The sequence below is a fragment of the Salvelinus alpinus genome, chromosome 1, assembly GCF_045679555.1.
Source record: "Salvelinus alpinus chromosome 1, SLU_Salpinus.1, whole genome shotgun sequence".
NCBI lineage: Eukaryota > Metazoa > Chordata > Actinopteri > Salmoniformes > Salmonidae > Salvelinus > Salvelinus alpinus.
This window is the reverse complement of record NC_092086.1, coordinates 30,090,553-30,116,580: the sequence shown is the minus strand read 5'-3', so window position 1 is coordinate 30,116,580 and position 26,028 is coordinate 30,090,553. Positions and strand designations below refer to the sequence as shown.

At 42.4% G+C, this 26,028-nt stretch overlaps 1 protein-coding gene across 1 annotated transcript in view; it reads right to left on the bottom strand.

Moving 5' to 3' along the window:
- Positions 1–7,577: 7,577 nt before the first annotated feature.
- The window catches only part of LOC139572972 (heparan sulfate glucosamine 3-O-sulfotransferase 6-like), a 30,155-nt gene continuing 11,704 nt past the window's right edge, over positions 7,578–26,028 (bottom strand). The window contains exon 2 of the mRNA XM_071395890.1: positions 7,578–9,449. Within this exon, the coding sequence (XP_071251991.1) occupies positions 8,831–9,449 (619 nt within the window). The 3' untranslated portion in view covers positions 7,578–8,830. The remainder of the gene's footprint in view (positions 9,450–26,028) is intronic.

Genomic DNA, 26,028 nt, shown 5'->3' with positions numbered 1-26,028 from the left:
ATTGAGTCTCCACTACAGTGTCACAGATGAGTGATGTTTGAGACGTGACTTATTGAGAGAGTTAAGGGAGGTTTTTGCTCTAGTTGTGTTGTGGGCCTGCTGCATGCTATCCCATTATAACAGTGGAGAGGAGACTGTCTTCATCCACTGGCTTTATGAGACAGCATATTACACCTGTGTTTTTTGGAAGTGATCAGAGTATCAGACTTCAGGCCTGAGGTAACTCCTTGTCACCCTCCATCTCCACTTGAATCTCTATCTTTTGAAGAGGAACAGACTAAAGGGCTTTTCACATAACTGAGTCAAACTAACCTGAGCTTTTCTGTACTGAGCTTGCCTGGTTATGTGTCCACCATAGTGGCTAGTTGATATTGATATCGGAGCCAGAGAAGCTTGATTGGGGTCGGCACGGTAGTGTGAAAATGGTAGGATTTCTTTCAACCTGCAACAACTCAACTGGAATGTTTCTTGTCATAGGATCAAACAAGCCTTTTTCATTTAGCTTCTTTCCAGGAAAGGACTCCAGATTTTCAGGTTTGTGTAAATTCTGTCTGACTTGATTACAGTCCGTCATTTCTCAGTTTCTCAAATCCACAGTCAAATGTATCCTCTTATCTGTAACTGGCTCGCGCTGTGCGGCTCAACCGTTGTCCATGATGGCGGTAAATAAGGGCCGTGTGGGTCTGCCAGCTCTGCCCTCTCCGTAACCACATTCTTCCAGGAGTGTTTAACATCTGTTCCAGGTTGAATTACACTTCTCCCACAGGCCTCTGCTATCAGGATCAATCACAGTCTCAGCCTGGCTTGACCCAGGCCTGTCTCTCCCTGTAACCTGAGTCTGTGTAGTATACACCTTCATCATCCCACACCTCAGAGGCATTCTATCACCCAGTCTCACAACTATATGTCCCAGCAGCCTCCAGGGGACTAGGGTTATGTCCAACTTGTTCATCATCATAGCAACTATGAAAGGTTCCGTTTTAATATGTCTAAGAATCTCACTGTAGCTGTAACTGTACCCAACTATCGTCTATGATACAGTCTGGTGAACTATGATTGGGTTATAGCATATGCATGTGTACGCTTTGTGTAGCTATAGGTGCTCCTTTTAACGAGATATGATTATTGTCATCTTAGCTTATATGTGTCTGTGGGTATTATCCTCTAGTCTCCTCTATTAGGCTTGAACAATGAGTTCAAAGCCGAGTGTGGAGCCATGGCTTAGCATTCAGCACAGTGAAATGGCATGTTGTCATCGAGCGAGAGGCCTGAGAAGGTACACTTAACATTCTCAGGGAGTGGATTACCTGCAGTCAGACCACAGCGTGTCTTCAAACCAACCCAACACTCACACACTGACAGTAACAATGATGTCATTCATTGCAGGGCATCAAGCCAGTGGGGTAAAAGTGAACCAAAGAGTGAAGTCGCTCTTTGAAGAAAGGGAATCGCATTGTGAAAAGAAAACACATAATTCTTTCTTTTGAGTGGGGAAACAAAAGTAATTCTGCTGTGGGGTATAGCTTTTGCATTTCTACACAAAAATAAGCCCCAAGTTAACATGACCAAATACTGACACTCACTCAGTCACACAAGAAAGGTATCAGTTACCATTTAATTTGTCCGAGATGCTTCCCCTGTGTATGAACGCAGAGGTGAGTGTGGTGGATCTTTAAAAGATGACAGGGCTGGTAGCTGTCATTCCAGGAGCAGGCAGAGGTGAGGCACACAGGCAGGAAGGAAGGCAGATGAGTTTTGGAGGTTCATTTTACACAGACAGTCTGCATGACACGCTACAACACCTTCATCCATCCTCAGCACTCATCAGCAACACATGACTGGGTGGTAGAGGTAGTAGCAGGTAGGTATCTCTCCTCTCAGCTGGAGGACACTGAGTTCCTGCATTTGGGTTCATACAGACAGCAGCTCCCACCTTTCTTGTCGATTTCTCACCCCAAGCTCAAGCTCATCTGTAGCCCGGGCGCTGATTGGGAAACTTATTTTCTTTTATTGTGTCTGTTCATGTGAAGTTATTTTTCAAGTGCACTATTGAGAAGGTCCTATAGACTTGACTTTGAGAGTCCTATAGAGTTTTTTATGCAGTCTTGCCACGTCTGCATTTAGAAAATGACAGTTCGTGATGTTCTGCTTGCGTGCTGTGCTGTATGTATGTCACCAGACTGTACTGTGGTGTGGCCATCCTAAGAAAGCAGACGCCACAGGCACACACAGCTAGTGGAAAGACTGAGTGAGGGAGGATTCAATATCACATGCATGACAACAAGGCACAGATATGTCCACAACGACTAGGAAACTATCGAGGAATAGATAGTATGGGATTTCATTGCTGGCGATTAGCTGAGAAAAATATTGTGTGTAAGTTTGGATTGTGTGTGTGTGTGTGTGTGTGTGTGTCAGTCTAGGAAACCAATAGTTACATAGTTTATCTTCTTGTCCTCTTCATAAATGTCCTAATTAATGACTGAATCTTTGACTATAGTTGATCTCCCACACATGGAAGTAATTACTTTGTGTTCAAGTCAATCCATCATAAAGAATTTATAAGTGGGTGGTTGGGTTTAATAAAACCATGGAACATATCAAGAACCAATTAGTGCTTTATATAGGCATGGCAAAGCTTTACCATAGACTTATATAAAACTAGTCCTATACCATGGAACTTAAATACTGACTTATGGCATGCAGAATGGAGTCCTTGGCAGCTGAAATTGAACCGTGTAACATAACAGGTGTGTACTTCATTAAGTCTTAGCACGGTAGCACCTGAAAGGGAGGTACAGCTAGCCTGGTCCCAGATCTGTTTGTGCCGTCTTGCCTACTCATATATGGTAATTGTTTGGCCTGACTCCAAACAATGACCATATAGCCTATAGGAGTTGAAAAGACAGCATAAACAGATCTGGGACCAGGCTACACGTACAAAAAAAGGGTTCCATAAGGGTTTTTCGGCTGTCCCCATAGGAGAACTGTTTTTGGTTCCAGGTAGAATCATTTTGGGTTGCATGTAGAACCTTCTGTAGAAAGAGTTCTACATGGAACCCAAAAGGGTTCTACCTGGAATCAGAACCTTTTGGGTTCTAGATAGCACCTTTTTTTCTAAGAGTGTAGGGCACATCATCTCTGAAGGTACTATGCTATCAATTGAAGACATATTCAACGGTGCACTAAGTAGTAGATGTATATTTCGAGGCAATCTCTAGTCTTCAAGGATTCTGTGATATCATCAGAAAGGTATCAGTTACCATTTCATTTGTCTGAGATGCTTCCCCTGCGTGTGAACACAGTATATTTCGAGGCAATCTCTAGTCTTAAAGAATTCTGTGATATCATTGTGCTTTTCAGATGTTAAGTGATATAGATTCAGTTGTTAGTCAAAACAGAATGCCTGGAATGTGGCGACTGTCAACAGTACTGTAGTAAATCGTTTATTAAAAATCCTGTTATAGTTTAAAGTGTGAAGTTTTCCCATCCAATTGGTAATAGCAATTTAGCTCTGCACCTTGCCATTTCTGGGTGTCTGCCATCCTATGAATTTTAATTGTGTGAGTTTTCCAAAAAAGCCCCAATAAGCTAATTATAAATGACTGGCAACTTGGATGTTAAGTGGTATTGAAGCAAGAGTTTTGTCCTGAAATAGTATAAAGTCCCATTGTAAAACTTCCTAATCCCATCTCTAAAAAACATTCCCTGAAACAGGTTTACTCACCACCAATTTAAAGTAAAACCATTTTGAGCCAAATTACTCTGAACAATTAAAGCCAGAGTCACTCGTTTAACAAGATACAGTGTACTACCCTAACCACAGAGTGTGGAAAATGTGTGGAGTCCTTGTAGTACGGACTGTCTTCATTTATGAGTAATCAGAAGAAACCTCTTTTACACTGTAATCCTGCTTTTATCTGGTGTGTACAAATCAGCCTTTTTTTCTTCAAACTGAGAACCCTCAAAATCGTTCAACCCTCCTCCGTGACTGGTTCTGATTAGTCTGCCATATGCCCATATATGTCTCATCCGTCCCTTACGCAAAATATATAGGTCCCTCATCACGGTTAATCTCCAATAATTACAGGGCTGTAACTGTATCCACGTCAGGTGATTTTCATAAGGGTAAACAAATCCACAATGCTAGGAAGTGATGGCATGCATCAAATTGTGGCCTCAGATTCTTAAGAGCTGCATACCACTAGGGCCACAACAAATTGTCTAGTTGCGGAACGGAAGACGTTAAGGTTTATGAACCTGTAATTGAATTGATGTACTCATTCAGTCATGTACGGGTTTTATAGGTCTACATTGTTAAAACCTCCATCCTCTTCAATGTAAACAAATCAGTTAGAACAACTGGATCACAGTTTCCTTCTGGGTTTATCTGTGGAATTATCTGTGTATGAAAACTGAAGTGCAATGGTTGGTTATTGTACACTACAGTAATACTACAGTCATAGCATCACAGTTTGTCATTTCTGTTGGATAACTTAGTAGTCTTCTAAACTCCAAAATCCCCTTTTTGGCTCGCGTGTGAGAAATTATGTCTTGGTACTACTGTTTTCACGATGGGGCGCAATGATGTCAGGGTTGTTTTACGATGGCATGTTCAATGTAACCAGGATGGAGTCTTTGACTGTCTACATGATCTGTCACATTACCAGACTTATTAAAGGGTCGAATCATATCTAGCAGATACATAGATCTACAGTACAAAACCAGTCAATTCGGATGCCTACAGTGGATATCAATGAGAGTTATGTTATGCATGCACCTTAAGTTGAGACCATGCCCATAGAATGGAATGATTCAAATACATAGCCATTCCTCCGGGTCCCATTGTGGAATGTTTTGGGACAGCTTTGCCCAGAGCATCCACTCATACCATGCTGTGGTTGCAGTCGGGTTGCAGTCCCATTAGAGCCACAGTAGTTCAGCCCAGTGTATAATAAACATGTAGCCTATGATTCATGTTCCGCTGATTTCATTAAGTTTACTGTTAGGCTGGTACCGAAGACATTGGTGCTAATGACTTGCCCAGATGGAGGGGGAATATAAAAAAATGGACACACGCGCAGGCACAGGCACACACACACACACACACACACACACACACACACACACACACACACACACACACACACACACACACACACACACACACACACACACACACACACACACACACACACACACACACACACACACACACACACACACACACACACACACACTCCTACCACTGGGCTGGCACTCAGAAAAGGCAGCTATCAGCAAGACAGCTAAATAAAATGTGGTACAGATGAAGTGAGCCAGGGACATTAAATGGTACTGAGGGCACTACTAGCCTGTGGCCAGACGTATTTAAGTGAGGCGGATAGGTGGGAATGTGTGACAGACATAGCCTACTGGGTGGAGGTACTGTATCCTACTGGGTGGAGGTACTGTAGACTACTGGGTGGAGGTACTGTATCCTACTGGGTGGAGGTACTGTATCCTACTGGTGGAGGTACTGTAGACTACTGGGTGGAGGTACTGTATCCTACTGGTGGAGGTACTGTAGACTACTGGGTGGAGGTACTGTATCCTACTCGGTGGAGGTACTGTAGACTACTGGGTGGAGGTACTGTAGACTACTGGGTGGAGGTACTGTATCCTACTGGTGGAGGTACTGTAGACTACTGGGTGGAGGTACTGTAGACTACTGGGTGGAGGTACTGTAGACTACTGGGTGGAGGTACTGTAGACTACTGGGTGGAGGTACTGTAGACTACTGGTGGAGGTACTGTATCCTACTGGGTGGAGGTACTGTAGACTACTGGGTGGAGGTACTGTAGACTACTGGGTGGAGGTACTGTAGACTACCGGGTGGAGGTACTGTAGACTACTGGGTGGAGGTACTGTATCCTACTGGGTGGAGGTACTGTATCCTACTGGGTGGAGGTACTGTAGACTACTGGGTGGAGGTACTGTAGACTACTGGGTGGAGGTACTGTAGACTACTGGTGGAGGTACTGTAGACTACTGGTGGAGGTACTGTAGACTACTGGGTGGAGGTACTGTAGACTACTGGGTGGAGGTACTGTAGACTACTGGGTGGAGGTACTGTAGACTACTGGGTGGAGGTACTGTAGACTACTGGGTGGAGGTACTGTAGACTACTGGGTGGAGGTACTGTATCCTACTGGTGGAGGTACTGTAGACTACTGGGTGGAGGTACTGTATCCTACTGGTGGAGGTACTGTAGACTACTGGGTGGAGGTACTGTAGACTACTGGTGGAGGTACTGTAGACTACTGGGTGGAGGTACTGTAGACTACTGGGTGGAGGTACTGTAGACTACTGGGTGGAGGTACTGTAGACTACTGGGTGGAGGTACTGTAGACTACTGGGTGGAGGTACTGTATCCTACTGGTGGAGGTACTGTAGACTACTGGGTGGAGGTACTGTAGAGTACTGGGTGGAGGTACTGTATCCTACTGGTGGAGGTACTGTAGACTACTGGGTGGAGGTACTGTAGACTACTGGTGGAGGTACTGTAGACTACTGGGTGGAGGTACTGTAGACTACTGGGTGGAGGTACTGTAGACTACTGGGTGGAGGTACTGTAGACTACTGGGTGGAGGTACTGTAGACTACTGGGTGGAGGTACTGTAGACTACTGGGTGGAGGTACTGTAGACTACTGGGTGGAGGTACTGTATCCTACTGGTGGAGGTACTGTAGACTACTGGGTGGAGGTACTGTAGACTACTGGGTGGAGGTACTGTATCCTACTGGTGGAGGTACTGTAGACTACTGGGTGGAGGTACTGTAGACTACTGGGTGGAGGTACTGTAGACTACTGGGTGGAGGTACTGTATCCTACTGGTGGAGGTACTGTAGACTACTGGGTGGAGGTAGGCAGGAGGCAGAAAGTAGTGCCACTGCCAAGGTAACTGGGTACTCAACATAAACTGAGCCCGTTCATTAACTGTTAATCCTGGAGCTGTTCTGCGTCCATCCCAGTCTACATTTCAGGGGGAAAGTTGGGTTCCTTTAAAAAAAAGTTATTCCACCAGAGCAGATGTGTTTTCTTCCTGTTGGAAGAAAGGAGTGGTGCTAATTCTGCCCAGAGAGGGAAGGATGGGGTCTTTTTAAGACAGCTGACATATTTCATCATTTAAGGCCACAGCCCTCAGACTGCACATGTGGTCTCACTATGTGGAGGGAGAGAAAGAGGGAGAGAGATAGAGGGAGAGCGAAGGGGGGATGAGAGGGAAGGGGCAAAGAGAGGGAGAGGAAAGAGAGGAGAGGGAAAGAGGGAAGCTGAGGTCTGTGCATGTTTTCTACTGAGGAGTTAGACAGAGTTTAGCCTCTTATTCCAGGCTTCTGAGTTCTCCTAGAATAGACAGAACAAAATAATACAAGGTCTGGCTACGCTAAACTATGTAGAGTTGGGTCTTCAGGCCTCCAAGGGACTCCTGATGGTGGGTCTTAATGAGACCTGTTGTGGCTAGTAGAACACTGACAGGTCACAAGAGCATTACCGCACCACTGTGTGTGTTTCAGTAAAAAAAATAACATTATGTATTCATTTCAAATGAAGCTTTACTAAACATCTCAACATATTCTCATTTCAGTATGTACAAGTGTTGTATAGTGTTGTATGTATAGTGTTGTAAACTTCAGTATGGTTTAATATAACATTTTTACAGAGTAATACGAAACAGTTTCCTCTACATAATTGAAAGGAAATAAACTTTGACAAACATAATCTTTAAGCATGTCATTTACAAATTACCTGGTAACGTCAAGTGACCTGGTAACGTCAGGATAATGATACTCATTGTACATTGCGATTCATCATTGAAGGGTAAACTATATATACAAATCTGTTTCGGTTGCAAAATGGTGTTTCTGTACCCAAAGTGAGGTATCATTGTTGGATGCATCAAAGGTTTGCAAGTAAGAGCATCATTTTAAATGAGGCTTAAATAACTTTGAGTTAAAATGTGAAATAAGTATCACATCATAATTAGCTCTTTACCCAAGTGTAAGAAAAAGGATTATGTGTACAAAGTCTATGTAATAGAGGTTCATCATCCAATGTAATACTGTCCCAATGGAAATGCTGTAAACAGGGTCTGGTATTAGATTGACTTGACAGATAATGATAGATAGTTACACATTTGGTTTTTAGATCTACAGTACCATTGAAAACACAAGTCAAAAGTCAAAAGAAAAGGATTGTCAACACTGATAAAGAAAGGTTTTGTTGCTTAGTTGGGTGGTCACAAGAATAATTAAAGCTACGTACACATATTGCAATAAATACACTTTTCTTACGGTATCTTAAACATGCACACACACAAACATACATACACACACATACACACACGCTGGTCAGAAACAGGTTGGTTATAATCCTTTGTATAATTCATTGTAACATGAGTCTCCTCACACAGAGGTATCAAGTCATCAACGTCCTTTGGTCTACTTACTGTGACATTTATCCTTATCTCCTGGTTCATGTACTTTACACTGGGAAAACAATTAGTTCTTACATTATTCTTACATGTAGCAACATACAAATATTGTAACTGAAACTATAAATGACAGCTTTATATCACTGTTCCATAAAATACCAAAAAATTCCAACATTTTGTATAATGCATACCATGTCACAAGTCAAAGTGGTAACCTAGAACCCCTGTTCCCTCATTGACAAATGTAATGTCAGTCTTGTGTTTCCTGTCTTGATGAAAGCAGTGACCTCTCCACATGTTTTAAAGTAATAATTTTCATCCTTTAGTTTGATTTTCCATGTAACATTGGTGGACGGCTCAGTCCCATCCAAAGTCTTGTCCAGTCATCCGGTAGAACCTGAGGTTGAAGGGCCTGTAGAAGTCCCTGAGCCTCTGCAGTACCTCTGGTGAGATCTGTGGATGAGGCCTTCCTTTGGACTTCCCCAGACACCGGGGCCTGCTGCTTCCCTCTGGCTTCTTCAGACAGGGGAATCCCTTAGTCTGGTTGAAGTAAAAGTGCTTGTCGCTCACCACCCTCTTCAGACCCAGGAAGTCCTGCACCCGGCCCATCTCCCCCGCCGGGTCGGACACCAGCCGCTCGCCGCTGACGAACAGGAAGTGAGATAAGGGGAAGTGCTGGAGCCAGTTCTCCAGGTGCTTGGCGTACAGGCCGATGCGCACGGCGCTCCACGAGGTGTCGACCAATCCCGTAGAGGTATTCTTGAGGGCCAGGCTCTGGAAGGAGGGGAGGCCAGGTTGTTTAGACAGCGTCTGGGTATAGTCGGAGACTGCCCGGGTCACGGGGTCGCGGACGACTACAATGAGCTTGGTGCGGCAGTTCATGGTGCAGAGGCGACGAGGAGCCTCCTTGGTCACAAAGTAGCTGGGCGTCTTCTCCATGGTGATCTGACCTTCCAGGGTCCGAGGCATCAGGTTCCTGACAACAGACATGGAGAATAATCAGTTACTGTCATTCAACAACATGACAAACTTCACACTATGCAGTGTCATAAAGAGCTGGAACATTGATTCATAATATACTGTACATTGGATATGATTCTTACATCTGTGTGTTTTTACAGAAATAGAGAAGACATTACAGATATATCATTTTAGATACACATCTTTGTCTGAGCCAGATATACATCCTTCAAGTTCAAAACTTTGTCCATTTTTTTTTCTGGAAATGTTTCATTTCCAAAAATACTATTTTCCTCTACAAACTCAGGTATGAAAAATTGCATTCTTAACTGCCACAAATCCAGCACTGTATACCTAAATTAAACCTTCTCCAAAACAGTCATGATTAAAAGAGTACAGTCTATGTTTATGAACCAGTCCCCAGCCCATCCCAGTCCTGGTATAGGAGCCATGGGAAACTGGGAGGCCACAGAGCCAATATGGATCTGATGAGCCAAAGCCACAAGAACCACTTAACAGCAATTTCCTTAAGACTTCCTTCTCCAGCCCCCTGTCCTCCCCCTTTCCTGCACCGCAGAGTGATGTGTTCCCCCCGCAGGCAGGCTCTGTGAAGAATCTAGCAATACCAGACGAAACAAATTCAGGACTACTATGAAACACAAGGCTAGCTAAGCTGCTTAGCTCAGTTACACCGCCTTTCTCACATCTACTTTTAGTCTTAGATCATAGACAACCCCTGGTGAGAGATACTGTATACTGGAAAGAGATACAACACATAGAGTCCCAACTCTGTCCTGTAGGCAAAGATGTAACTGAGGTGTCATAAGAAACTGTTCCATAAGAAACAGTCTAGATTGAGTTCAGTCAGATGAATAAGCCTCTGTCACCTCTCAGCATCTGTTCTCCTATCTGCTCTGTGAATGTTCTGACATGGCTGTTTGCCTCAACAACACCAAAATCAAGTTCAGTGAAGTTTACTATCAAGCTAAAGTATAAATCTGTTGATGTTCCCTTGAACAAGGCACTTAACCCTAATTGCTCCAGGGTTGCCGTTGATAATGGTTGATCTCTGGCCGTGACCCCACTCTCCGAGGGTGTCTCAGGGGGAGTGGGATATGCAAAAAACGAACTTGTATACTACAAATGTAAGCACCCACCTAATTATTAATTATCTTATCTACTGTACTGTACTGTACTGACCAGGGAAAACTCCTAGCTCTGTTGTCTATAATTCTGCTTCATCTAAATTCATCGGAATAAATTCTGTTAAATGATATGTGTGTCTGGTCTGGGGGATTTGTGGGTAATGTATGGAGACGGTCCAATCCTCTACTGACGTCTGAGGCCGCTGTTTTGTGGTGAGAATGAATTCAGGGAACAAATTGTTTTACTTAACAAAGGATGAGAAGAAATGTTAGTTTATAGCAATTACTTTTCCATCCATCCATTCATTCATCCATCCACATCATAAGCCTACAGATGCAGGATCTTAATTTGAGTCAGTTTGCTACAGCAGGAAAATAATCCTGCAGCAACAGTATGTGAATTATTATGTGGAATATAACTAATGGACATTTTTGCTGGGGTTCATCCACTTTTCGTAAGGGAAAATCAAGTCTGAGTTTATCAGAAGCTTCAGAAGCCTTTTTAAACCTTAAATACACTCTAAGTTTGACATTTCCTGCATTGCAGGAAAGTTATCCTGCAACAAGGTGACCAAATTAAGATCCTACATCTGAATAGTCTGTTATTCTTAAGGAGACCATATTGTGGCTTTACTGAAAATAAACAACTTCAACACATTCTCTATGGACAGCCAGCACTTGAAAAAGTCAGTTTGTTTTTTATGAAAAGTCTTGAAGATTCGCCAAAACAATAATGGAGAATGACAGGAGTCCTTTCAATTGCTTCTATGTTTGACAACAGATGAAGCGCCCATCAAATGAAGTTCAAAGAGTTCGTCCAAACAATGTGTGATCCTAGTTTAATTTTGCCAGTTATTCCCCAGCAGGACTCTGGCAGTGGTTGCTGACTGACTTTGACGATGGTTCAGAGACTTTGACGACAGTTCAGAGATGTTTCTGGGTAAATCAAACTGTTCATTAGGCCTTGTGTCTGCTGCCAGACATGACATTGCACTGAAACAGAATGGTTCAACTTAACTAAAGTTGGAATGAAAACCAAACCAAGAAAGGAGGGAAGCGAATCAAACGAACAAGTCATCTCAAACAGATTATAGTCATGATAAGCACAGATAGTGACCTCTGTACATTTCATATTTTATTTAAAAGACTTTTCAAAATGCTATTATATTTAAGTAATTGATAGCGTGGGCATCATCTTGGTTGGTTTTTGAGGAGGACTAACAGTGATTTAACTCCTCTCTATAATCTCTCTATAACATATTTTGACTTTAACGTAGTTGATTTACTAGGTGGACCAATACCTTCAACCCTGTTGACATTCTAGAGAGCTTCAACAATCTCTAAAGGCTCAAATCATACAGACAACAGAGTGGAGCAACAACATGACCCCCTATTAGCCCTGAGCTAAGCACTAGTTTACAACAGTTCAAAGAGTCATCTGTAGTCAAAGTACAGGGGTATTGTAGACTAGGTCTCCTGTAATTGCAGGTGGACAGACTAGAGCAGTGGTACTGTAACACCAGTGGAGGCTGCTGAGGGGAGGACGGCTCATAATAATGTCTGGAACGGAGCAAACACTGCAGCATTATACTCAGCTAATGTCTTTTCTGTTTAAATGTAGCAAATAAACACGTCCCATTTATGATTAACATCCCAAAATGTTAATCACCTGTCCTGTCTGTCTGTCCCCAGTCCTCCTCTGCCAGATCGATGTGTCTGTCTCTGTATATCTGTGATGACAACAGATACGGCAGGACAGTGACAATAGATATGGAGGTGATGATGTTGATTGGGTGGCTCTTCTGTCTGTCTCCTGTCTGGCCTTGGGTGTCTCCCCTCGTAAGTGATGTTTGTCATTGCTGTAATTGGCCATAAGAACACCTCCTTCCATAGTTATAAATAGTTAATGTGATGCCCCTTCTAGCCGCCCTCCCCAGGTCCCTATCTATCCCCCTCACAATCTGCCTCATCATTACACAATCAATAAGAGCCACTCTCTCCCTATTATCAATGTCTTTGTGTACCTTAAGTGTCAAGTACAATCAATATGAATCTGTAGAATATTGGGACATGTGCTTCATAGGACATTCTTCGAAATTAAAAACAAGGAACAGCAATCGTCCAGCTAACTATAACATAGTGTTATAAAAACAAGGAACAGCCCCACAGCTAGCTAAAAGTGTAGCCCAAGAGCTAACTAAAACTGTAGCCCAAGAGTTAGCTAAAACATCCATGTCTGACTGTTACAGCACTTGGAAAGGGAGCAACAGGGCAAGGTAGAGTTCTCTATTTCTTGGAGAGCTTTGCTGAGCTAGCCACATTAGCTAGTGGGTCCCCGCTGTTAGAGGATGTGGGTATTTTACCCTGAAGTGATATGCTTCTGATTATACGACTGATATGTAGCAACCAATCTGGAGCGGAGCGTATAAGCTACCCCCGCAGCTAGGATGTGGCTGACACATTTCCTGCCTTCACGATCATAACCCTGTAAAGTACTGGTACTACTACTACTACACAACATACTGTGCCTTCCTGTAAGACAAACATGGGAAGTTTTGTGTCTATGGAAACGTGAATTGCTAAGACTTCAATGAATTAAGAATCATGACTGTACCAAAATGTTTATAATATCAACAGTCAAGAAACACTATTTATTTGTATAAACCTCACACCATTCTGCTTTAGAACTGTAAAGTAATCATAATGCCTCCACTTTACACAGAGGCAGAAGAGAAGCTGATTGAAATGGACGTTGGAGGATCTGCTCACGAGGCTTATTGAGCACAGAGCTTGTTGGAAGTAGTCTCTAAGTATTCAGGGCCCATATTCACAGAATCTCAGAGTAGGAGTGCTGATCTAGGATCAGATTCCCCCCTGCCCATAAAATCGTATTCATTAAGATCTGAAAGCCAAAACTTATCCTCGATCAGCATTCCTTCTCTGAGACGCTTTTTGAATACGGACCCAGAACTCTGCCTGTGAGATCCAATTAGACTGAAAATCAGCCCCATAAAGAGGCAGGAGAGCAAACAGCAAGCTGAAGAACACAACAACTCCCGGCAGTCCTGCTGTGCACAGAGGGTGTCGGACAGAGACAGACAGACGGCCTGGGGGACAGGCAGGGCTGTCTGGCTGACTGTGGAAACCTTTCCCACCATGCAGTGCTTCCTGCCTCTCTGGATAGCTTGATAGCATGTTGTTTACTGTATTCTCCTTCAATGACATGGCACAATATCAGGCTTAAACCTGGAACCTTTTAGGTTTAATGACTGTTATGTGATGTTATGTAAATGACATTGACATTCTAAATGCACAGTGGATGTTTTGACTCTACTCTGTATAGATACTATCCTAACATTCTTCCAGTTTAACTGCATTTCACCTACAGAATGTAAACATGTCAAAAGAGCATGAGTAGGCTTCCATTTCCCCAAAGAGAAAACACTAACTGGTCTCTGATGATGTGATTGGATATACAGATGAAACACTACAACAGGAAACGGGACACACTGTACAAGAAGAGAGCCACAGAAGCCTTTGACGTGTGTACGTGTGACAATGAATTTAAAATATATATATATTTAACCTTTATTTAACTAGGCCTAGCCATGACACCCTACTGGCGCCATGGCCGGGCCAACACTATGACACTATCAAGGATCATGGCAGGCCGACATGCTGACAAACTGTCTCTGATGTCAGGTCTTTGTGACAGCTTCTTAAGGGACAGCTGAGCTGACCAGTCATAGTGTTGGCCTGGCTGTGGTGCCAGTAGGGTGTCATGGCTCGGGCTGTGGCGGTCATGACATTTTGTCAGCCGGTGATTGTCATGCAAATAACTGCTGGTCTCACAGTAAATGACCATTAATATAAACACATTTAGCATCTCCTGGCTTCCACACACAGCCTACAAGCCACTGATGCAGACCCTTTGGAACATCTACATTTGAAAAAGTCTAATAAATTCATGTAATATAGCCTACACCATCACAATAAATCCATTAAATATTTTAGACAGGACAAAATAAACATGATGTGAAGAAAATGTAGTCTATTTCAGAAGAACAGAATGGCATACTCTAAGTTGTCTTTATGTTAGGCCCTGATCTGGTTATGCCATATGGCTCTGGGCTACACTAGTTCATTTAGCAGACAAGACTCTAATAGACAAGACTCTAGTTGCATGAAAGGCATGAGCTCTGCTGTACACACTTCATCAAGGCTGTAAACACTTCATTCATGCGGCCAGTGGCCGTTGTGCTGAATATAATCATTATAATTCCCTTCTCCCTGCTGCGTGCCGAAGCACCTCTCACAGTAAGTAAGGTGATCGGGTCTTTCTCACAGACTACAAGTCAAGACCGACACATCGGGGACGGAACTGCATGGGTCCTTATCCAATTCTGAGGCGCATATTGATGATATGGCCTATTTATTGCCTTAACTCCCTTATCTTACCTCATTTGCACTCACTGTATATAGACTTTTTGTTTTCTTTTGTTCTACTGTATTATTGACTGTATGTTTTGTTTATTCCATGTGTAACTCTGTGTTGTTGTATGTGTCAAATTGCTTTGCTTTATCTTGGCCAGGTCGCAGTTGTAAATGAGAACTTGTTCTCAACTAGCCTACCTGGTTAAATAAAGGTGATTTTTTTTTTGTATATATCTGAAGAACTGTCCACGTTTACTTTTCATCAGCCAACAAGATGAGTAGGCCTAACGAACAGCAAAAGCACTAGCTTATGTCAATCTACTATCCCCCATAGTACAAAAGTTGACCTATTCTATTCTGTGCCATAAATAAATATTCCAAACATAGTCTGGGACAGTTGTCAGATGCGATAGATCCAAATTAATACAACCACTACCATAAAAAAATATGTTTTTAAGCAATGAGAACGTTTAGCTTAAAATGTTGATAAACTATTAGGCTATTTCTTCACATTATAAGCGCAGCAATGCACACACGACAGTAGGCAAAGAGCGTATGTTCCATTAGCAGGAAAATACCACCAAGTGACCACAAATGCAATTATGCATGTATTGCTTTTATTATAAAGGTGTGTTTTTATGATGAAAATTATCTTCCCCAAACTTGAAACTCAGTTATCTCTACACCCGTTGTAAAGCGGTTAAATGTGCTTCATTTTAAGACGTTATTTGACCACTTTAGTTGTGATACAAACCTTATCAAAACATATAGGCCTGGGCTAGGCTACATGAGGTGTGCGACTATGATTTGAAAAAGTCGCACAAAAAAGCATGTGCTGTTTGCTTTAAGCTGGTGATAATATATCATTCAATATATCAAGTGACAGGCTAATACTGTCACCCATCACACTATTCTTGATTTAATCTTGTCTTTACATATACCAAATAATATGTGTGTGAAATTTGTCATGACTCATGACCGCCGGTGTGGCGGTAATATGGTCACCGTGACAGCGCTAGTCATGGCCGCCAGACACCTACAGTGTTGGGGCAACACATGGTGCAACACACCATGGCCTAAGGATTGGCAGGGCTGCTGAGATTGAACACCAACACTAGCCAAGCAATAAAGAACATTCTGTACCAGTCTCAGTAAAGACCAGAACCCACAGAGCTGTAGCGATGGAGCCAGAGTTGGGGGTGCCCCCATGATTGCATGACTGAGAATTAACCATGAACTCACCCACACATCCGTACCATACCACTCTACCCTCTCTGTCCCTCTCCCTCCAACCACTCTATCAAATGACTCTATCAAATGCTATGGAGCCAGAGACCAGGGGTGCCAATGTTTGATATCCCCATACCACACACACATCCACATCACTGCACCCCTCCCCTTTCCCCCTCCCCCATTATATTCTATGAGGCTGGGGGTGCAATGTCTGAGTAATCTGAATCACAGCAACATCCCCTCCCCCCCACATGCACACACACATCCTCACCACTGGAGCCTTGAATCCCCCTGCCCCCTCGCCCCCCATGACACTCTATCAAACACTATGGAGTCAGAGACAGTCTGAAAGATACAGTAACACTACCCACACACCCCAGACACAGCCTCACATCCACACCACTTCTCCCCCCGCTCCCTCCACACACACACACACACACACACACACACACACACACACACACACACACACACACACACACACACACACACACACACACACACACACACACACACACACACACACACACACACACACACACACACACACACAATGAAGCACCAGAAAGGCCAGGATCTGGTGTGTCTCAGAGACGTAGTGTGTCAGACTGGAGGTGAATGCCTGTGGATTCACAGTGTGTCTCCCGCCAGGCTCTACTGCCCACATCCACCCATTCATACTCAGACAGGAAGAGGAAAAGAATGGTTATACATAATATATAGTAGAGTAGGGGGAAGTATCTACACCAGAGCTTGGGACTAAAAGTTATATTTTCAAAAATATGATTCTGAGATAATTGGCTTTAAAGTTCAGAACCCTCATTTGATTTGAATGGTTTCAGCATTTATAAAAATATATATCTTAATTTTTTTACAACATTAATTGGGGGTATTTAGAGCATTATATAGGTAGAGAACATTGAACAGAACAAGGCTATGTCAATAACTCAATTTTGACAAAAATGCATATTGAATCGTATAGTCGCAAGCTCTTGTAACAGGCTCCTTAAACAAGAGTAGGATACCATTATCATAGGTGTGATAGAGAGGAGATGGACTCGCCAAATCTGTAAAAAGAAGAAATGTGTGTGTGTTTGAGCGTGCACGTGTGTGTTTGAGCGTGCATGTGTATGCGTGTGTGCGTGTGTGCGTGTGTGCGTAGGCTTCTCTTTTTAGAGATGAAGTGCAGTGGAGCCCATTACTAATTAGTGACTAGAATAGAAGAGCCCAATCATATTGAAGTATCATCACAGGGTCTGAGGTCAATGATGCGTCGCCGGAGAGTTTTCTGGGGAACGGCTAATGGCTTCAACATTTACACACATTAAAGTACATAGGCCAAGCAGTCAAAAACCATGTAGCCGCTGTCAGACCTGGGCTCAAATACTATTTGAAATGTTTCAAATACTTTAAGCGTTTGTTTTAGCCTGCCCATGATTGCCAGGCGGGCGGGGCTTGGACTTTTGGGACCTTTCTATTGGTTCAATTGCAACAGGCAAGGTTAATGAGGCACAAATAAATTACTTTAAATTATTTTGAATAGCATTTGAACCCAGGTCTGGCCGCTGTTTTTGTAGGACGCCAACGGTCAAGTCCATGACATGCTGCTGCCATTCTATATTCAACTGTACATACATATGAAAGTTATCTTTAGAAACATATACTTACAAGATTTTTACGTTACTGCATTTAGCTCTCGTATGATTGAGAACTTGAAACAGTTTGATTACGTGTGACAAAGCCATTGGCCCGTGAGCCCTCAGTGTAATTTCAGCTTATTTCCATTAAACGTTTTTCATCGTTTTTAACCTAACATTATTCTTTGTGGGGATGGCAGAGAAACCATGCATGACAACCCAAGGCATCTGAAACATTTCATTTTGGCCTGTCGAAGCGAGCTATTATTTCTCCTCACAAACACATTTCTCCTTCCTACTCCTGACTGACCGACTGACTGACCGACTGACTGACTGACTGACTGACTCACTGACTGACTGACTGACTGACTGACTGACTGACTGACTGACTGACTTATTACTGCTGGGAGTGCAGCTAAAATGGCAAAACGTTCTGATGTCTCCTCAGAACTTTCTGGGATCGCTAAAAATGGACCACAATGCACCTCAAATTATTATAATTCCCACCATATGGGGTGTGAGTATAGGGCCTAGTAGCCTACCGTATCCCAATGGCGCCACTCCACCCCCACCTCCACCTTAACTCCAACCCACCCAGGCCCAACACTATTAAAACACTATGCAACTGAACGCTACAGCCACTTCCTGTTCTGTTTGCAACTAAACGCCACAGCCACTCCTGGTCTGTTAGACAACTCAACACGGCATCCAGCCTCTACTTATCATTAATGGCCAAAGGGCAGGACAGTGAGGGAATGAAGTGTGGGGAAAATCCCCTTTACTCTAATGGAAAATCAGGCCTGCGTACTGTACTGTAACAATGGGTTACTTTTACAGTCCGTTTTATACATTGTCTGGACTGAGAGTGATGCTGTGAGATTTTGGGTTCTACCTTCAAATACAGTAATAGTATGTTTTTGTAAGTTTAGCAGAGTTAAATCATCGTTGTGTAAGATTTAAAGAAGAAAAAACCCGTAATTTATTTGGAATTTGTATTTAATTAAAATGTTTTCATATTTTATAAACAATACAAAACATACACATACAATCGACAACATCATACAAACATCAACTACATCAGATCTGCCCAGACCCACTAGCACACACCCCCATCTCCAGCACCCGCATCACTTTCTGCCACATGGCCTCAAACTGCACCATTTTGTTTCTCTCCATAGCTCACGCACTTTCAACATTTAAATAATAAATCATTACATTTTTACATTGTGTTAATGATGGTGGATTGATTGACTTCCAAGTTTTTAGTATACGTTTTTTCAAGATGAGTGATGAGAAGAGAATTGTCCAGCCCATTGTATCTCACTACACCCCCATATGCCATATGTAGTGAGAGATGCAGACAGACGGATTAAAAGTAAGTTTACATTGTAATTGTTCTGACAGACAACCTTTTACCTCTGCTCCCAACTTCCGGATTTTAGAGCATTCCCAGAAAACATGGATTACTGAGTCCGTTTTACACACAGAATTTCTTATTCGGTACTAATGATATGACCAAGCCTCATGGATTGATGCAGTGAGTGTCAATTTTGCTTGTATAGTTTACAAAATCAGATCCATAATCAGAAAAAATGTATAATTGTTTTTATTTTGATTGAAACCAGAAGGACTCGTCCATAAATCTACAGTTTATGTCAGATGGATAGGAGATACATTTATCTTGTCTAGTCAATATTGTGTGACGCATGATCAATGTGTTTCAAATGCTATTATTATTATTGAAACAGATGGGAGGGGAGTGAGAAAGAAAGGATAATTGTCTTCCATATTGATATCATTGAGCATTACACTATTCTTACAGAATGTACACATGGAATTCTGAAGCGGGTTATAACACCAACAACAAGGTTATAAGTATACATTGACTTCAGTATTATTTAGCTTGACAGAAGCGTCCCGCTCCTGCAAGCTTCCAGTAGGCCTACAGTACCTTTTCCATGTGTAGAGAGAGAGTATGGTGTAGCTGTGTGCTAAACAGCCCATTTAAACTGTGTTTGGCTTCCATAATGGTCATTGCAATGGATCTTTTTACATGTGGTTGATAACACCAATGAGCATATCACTGATAACAACAATAACCAACAAGGACAGTGAAAATCCACCTGTTGTAATCATCACGTCCATATTGTTGTGAATTGTTAGATATTACTGCACTGTTGGAGCTAGGAACACAAGCATTTCGCTACACCCGCAATAACTTCTGCTAAATATGTGTATGTGACCAATACAATTTGATTTGATTTGATTACTACATGACTTAATTGACGGCACTTTGTGAGCCTATGGGATTTCCAGTAGTATTGACGTTTCCCCGTGCCCTTATGCCATTGCTCTGAAAGGATTTATACTATAATTTAATTGCAATCCGATTGGCTGAGGCCTTCGGTGTCAGGGGTAAAGGTCAGCCAATTGACAAGCTGTCAAAATATTGATGACATCACTTGCGTATTGGAGTTTGTCCTCAAATTGAAATGCAGTAATGATCTTTTCATGAATCACGCAGTATCATCACTGCGCACATTCACTGACTGGCTGAGTACTGTATGCTTGATTGTATTCATACACAGTACAAATCATGATAAGAGGACATACACATTCAACAGCTTGCCTACTGTATGTTTTTAGAATTGCAATATGTAGCTAGTTTATCTTTCTGTATGAAAGTGAGGAGTGGAACAAGTGAACAGCATCTTATTCATAATTCTTTCATCTTTATGAAAGCAATATGAAAAACATGTGGAGATCCATTTTGTCTAGTCAAGACACTATGGCTGAGTTTACACAGGCAGCCCAATTCTGATCTTTTGTCCAATTATTGGTCTTTTGACTCTTTTATGGTCCAGATGTCCGACTGGACTGTAGCTCTTCTGATGTGATGTCTGACTGGGTTTGATCCCAACCCAAATAAATCTCTTCTCTGCCTCAGAGGCATACATGAAGAAGCTACTCTCATATAATTCACTGTCTGGGTGAAACATGTCAGAAGGCACTGACTTACGGATGGACTTTGTCAACGACATCTTGAAGCCAGCTTGCAGGTTTTGAAACATGGCACTAATTTACACTGTATGAAATTTCACTGCATATTCAGTGGTCCTATTCACAAGAGGGTTCTCTTTTGGAGGGATATGTGTGACATTCTTGCTGGGATTTGAGAAGTTAGGAGGTGTGTGTGTGTGTGTGTGTGTGTGTGTGTGTGTGTGTGTGTGTGTGTGTGTGTGTGTGTGTGTGTGTGTGTGTGTGTGTGTGTGTGTGTGTGTGTGTGTGTGTGTGTGTGTGTGTGTGTGTGTGTGTGTGTGTGTGTTGGGGAGGGGAGGGGAGGGGAGGGGGTGTTAGCAGGAGAAAGCACAAAAGTAGAAAAGCATGTTTCATACAATTTGGTTTATTGACACAGTATAACTCAATAGGACTGGATAGAATTCCATGATCTCTCTTGATCCATCTGTCTTAAATCAAGTCTTTAAGGCGGTGTCACGCTGGTACACACAATGATTTAGTGGTTTGTAATATTTGTAATATTTGTTAGTCATCAATCCATTAATCAAATTGAAAAGTGAATAGGAGTATTTTCTACCATCAGCCTTTCCAAGAAGTCTGTTTTCTCCCAGTCCCTCCCTGCTTTTCCTGTAGAAGGGTTTACACACCATCTAAAAGACAAATGTTTTCTCCCAGTCCCTCCCTGCTTTTCCTGTAGAAGGGTTTACACACCATCTAAAAGACAAATGTTTTCTCCCAGTCCCTCCCTGCTTTTCCTGTAGAGGTGTTTACACACCATCTAAAAGACAAATGTTTTCTCCCAGTCCCTCCCTGCTTTTCCTGTAGAGGTGTTTACACACCATCTAAAAGACAAATGTTTTCTCCCAGTCCCTCCCTGCTTTTCCTGTAGAGGTGTTTACACACCATCTAAAAGACAAATGTTTTCTCCCAGTCCCTCCCTGCTTTTCCTGTAGAGGTGTTTACATGCCATCTAAAAGACAAATGTTTTCTCCCAGTCCCTCCCTGCTTTTCCTGTAGAGGTGTTTACACACCATCTAAAAGACAAATGTTTTCTCCCAGTCCCTCCCTGCTTTTCCTGTAGAGGTGTTTACACACCATCTAAAAGACAAATGTTTTCTCCCAGTCCCTCCCTGCTTTTCCTGTAGAGGTGTTTACACACCATCTAAAAGACAAATGTTTTCTCCCAGTCCCTCCCTGCTTTTCCTGTAGAGGTGTTTACACACCATCTAAAAGACAAATGTTTTCTCCCAGTCCCTCCCTGCTTTTCCTGTAGAGGTGTTTACACACCATCTAAAAGACAAATGTTTTCTCCCAGTCCCTCCCTGCTTTTCCTGTAGAGGTGTTTACACGCCATCTAAAAGACAAATGTTTTCCCCTCAGAATGAGCCAACGATGCATTTTGTCATTTCCATACAATAAAGATTCAAAACGTTCATAAGAAAGCAGAAAGACAAATGAGTTCATTATAAAGTCTTCAACAACAGGAGGCCGATCTATAAAAACAGTGACAACTCATGTACTTCATTGTGCCCATGTCGCGGTGACATAAGCATAACAATCCATGCCATTGTGCCACGGAAAGTTGAGGTTTGCCGGTTTTCCTGTTTCAACTGTGTCTGGTGTGGCTCTCACAGGGCCCATATGAAAAACATTGGCCCTAAGTCTATTTAAACCCATGAAACAACACAGAAAGTCATTAAATCCCCCTTTTGATTCTGATGGGACTGTTCTGTGTTTTTTTTATAGTTCAGTAATGTCCGTAGGCACACATGCACACTACACAGACACACACACGCACGCACACGCACGCACGCACTCACAAGCATAGAAGCACGCGTGGACGTACCGTTCACAGACACCCACCCGCACCCGCACACACACACACACACACACACACACACACACACACACACACACACACACACACACACACACACACACACACACACACACACACACACACACACACACACACACACACACACTAAAGCTCCGGAAAGCTGAGGAAAAGAGCTGGCAAGAATCACAGAGAGAAGTCAGTGGAAAACACTTAAAAGAGGTCTGAGCAGTTTTGTCTTATAGCAGACAATGATTTTTGGAAGACAATGCGTGGGATTGGATTGTGTGTGTGTATTACAGCTTTTAACAATCACTTTGGCACTAATTTCAGAACCTTGTGGTCATTTTTCAAAACTCTAGACACAAAACTCAAAACGGTCATCACTTGTAACACAGGCTGTCCAATGTTCAAAACATTGCATTGTGCATTCATATCGTTAAAGAAACCTTGCACTTGCAGAATCATAGGTTCAAATAACTCATTTATCATGAAATACCATAGGAACATTCATTTAGATCACCCACACACAGATACCGATAGTTTCACTGTGTAGTTGTTCGTACAATCATTAAATATTGAAGTACAAAATATGTGACACATGTTTCATTATGCTACTACACGTAAATACATCACTGTAAAAGGACTAGTAGAGAGAATACTACAGACACAGTGGAATCATTGAACAAAATATGAAATTTATTGATGAAATAGAATAAAATCACAACATAGGTTTCTTTGAATCAAAGCTAAAATAATTAGATACAAAAAAAGTAAAAAACTACAGTAAAACGTCAACTGGAGTGTTCCTCACCTGGCTTACTGTAAAAAGCAAAACAAAGGATTGATTACTGTACTTCTATATTTCCATCAACCCTGTCTTGTGGATTTGGCCACAGGTTCTCATCCACATCACAATGGATGTTTTCATTAGCCAAACATCTTTGGGAAGAATCTTCGGGCATGGCGAATCCAGGCCTGACACTGGTCTGCCGTGATGTCATTGCATGCGTCATCCATGGCCTGGAGAAGGGTGGCTTGTTCGTGAGGACGCCTATCATACCTTCCACCTCCATGTGGAGAAAAATTCCTCAATCGGGTTAAGGAAAGGAGAGTATGGAGGTAAGTACAGGGTGGTAAATTGTGGATGGGCCTGAAACCATGCTTGCACCATTTGAGCATGGTGGAACTTGACATTATCCCACACAATGACATAGGTCATGCCATCAGCTCTACAGACCTGATTTAGCTCATCAAGGAAGGTTACATTCGAACAGCGAATCATGTGGCTCCCTACAACTCAATATATAGAGTATATAGAGTAGAGAGCTTAAGATGTTGTTCGACCAAACATTAGAACGGGCAAGATGCGTAATCTAAGCAACGTTGACCGTGGTATGATTGTTGATGCCACACATGGTGATTCCAGCATCTCAGAAACAGCTGCCTTCCTGGGATTTTTACGCACTACAGTCTCTAGAGTTTACAGAGAATGGTGCGATAAACAAAACACATTCAATGAGCGGCAGTTCTGTGGGCAAAACACCTTGTTAATGAGAGAGTTCAGAGGAGAATGTCCAGACTCATTCAAGCTAACAGAAAGGCCACAAATGCTCAAATAACAGCTGTTTAAAACAGTGGTGTGCAGAAGGGCATCTCTTAACGTACAACACCGTGAATAATTCAGGCTGTTGTGGAGACAAAAGGGGGTCCTACCCAGTACTAGATAGGTGTACCAAATACAGTGGCTGGTGAGTGTACACTAATGTCAAATCTGAAAACATGCTCTGGAAAAGTGGTACATGGGACCATAGAAACATCTCGTTATCCTGAAACTTTCATGATCTAAACATGGAATATTGTTTGTCAGTTTCCATAAAACTATGCATTAAGAGTAATGCAACAGTTACTTATCATTTTGAGCAGTTATATCAATTGATAGTTAGATCATTGTAATGAAATTAATTGACTGTCATCTCAGATGTAATGTGTGAATTGCATTTTGAAATGGTAATACTTTGATGTTAAGTTGTGTCATTTTGAACAGGTGATTTTACTTCAATGAACAAATTATCTTAGCTTTATGTGTATTGTATCCAAGCAATTGGAAAAAGTGTTAGAGTTTTGAAAAATTAGCATTTTGATCATTGGTTGTTAGTTTTGTGTCTAGAGTTTTGAAAAATGACATCAAGGTTCCAAAATTAGTGCCAAAGTGATTGTAAAAAACTGTAAGTCTCTTCAGTATGCATATTGCGCCTGTATGTCCCTGTGGTTGACAGTCATAAATGATAATGTTTTTTATGACAGTGCACGAGCAGTCCTTCTCCCACTCTATTAGAATCAGATGCAGTCATCATATTTCACTGTCCAGGACACATGGCTCCAGACATATAATCACAATGCACTGCTGTCAGCTCCCCCAACTGTCTTTCTCTGTCCATAATCATGTGTCTCTCTGTCAATGACAACGCATTTGGTTCCAAAACTGCATGAGGCCAAGGGTCACACAATGTAGATAAAAAGTTACAGTTGTAGATAAAACGTTTATAATGTTGTTCTCGTTTTAAAGCATTTCAAAGCTATATTTTTAGTTGATTATATTCAAATACAAGAAGCGAGATTCACAGGCCATTTGGCGGGTAGCTAAAGCTCTGTTGACAGTATGCAGCTGTCATGTATTCTGAGAGGAGGACAGAAGTTCATACACACTGACATGTCAAAGCAAAGGGCTTCAAGAGGAGGCTGTCACGTGCGTGCGTGCGTGTGTGTGTGTGTGTGCACCCAGACATAACAGTGTGTTGAGTTTCTGCTAACTGAGCACGGTGGGCACAGAGGGGTCAGGTGTGTTATCCTCACGGGGACCCCCAGTCAGTGCGTAACATACGTACCGTAGCTGAGCACTACAGAATGGTTCTGGTAACATACGTACCGTAGCTGAGCACTACAGAATGGTTCTGGTAACATACGTACTGTAGCTGAGCACTACAGAATGGTTCTGGTAACATACGTACCGTAGCTGAGCACTACAGAATGGTTCTGGTAACATACGTACCGTAGCTGAGCACTACAGAATGGTTCTGGTAACATACGTACCGTAGCTGAGCACTACAGAATGGTTCTGGTAACATACGTACTGTAGCTGAGCATTACAGAATGGTTCTGGTAACATACGTACCGTAGCTGAGCACTACAGAATGGTTCTGGTAACATACGTACCGTAGCTGAGCACTACAGAATGGTTCTGGTAACATACGTACCGTAGCTGAGCACTACAGAATGGTTCTGGTAACA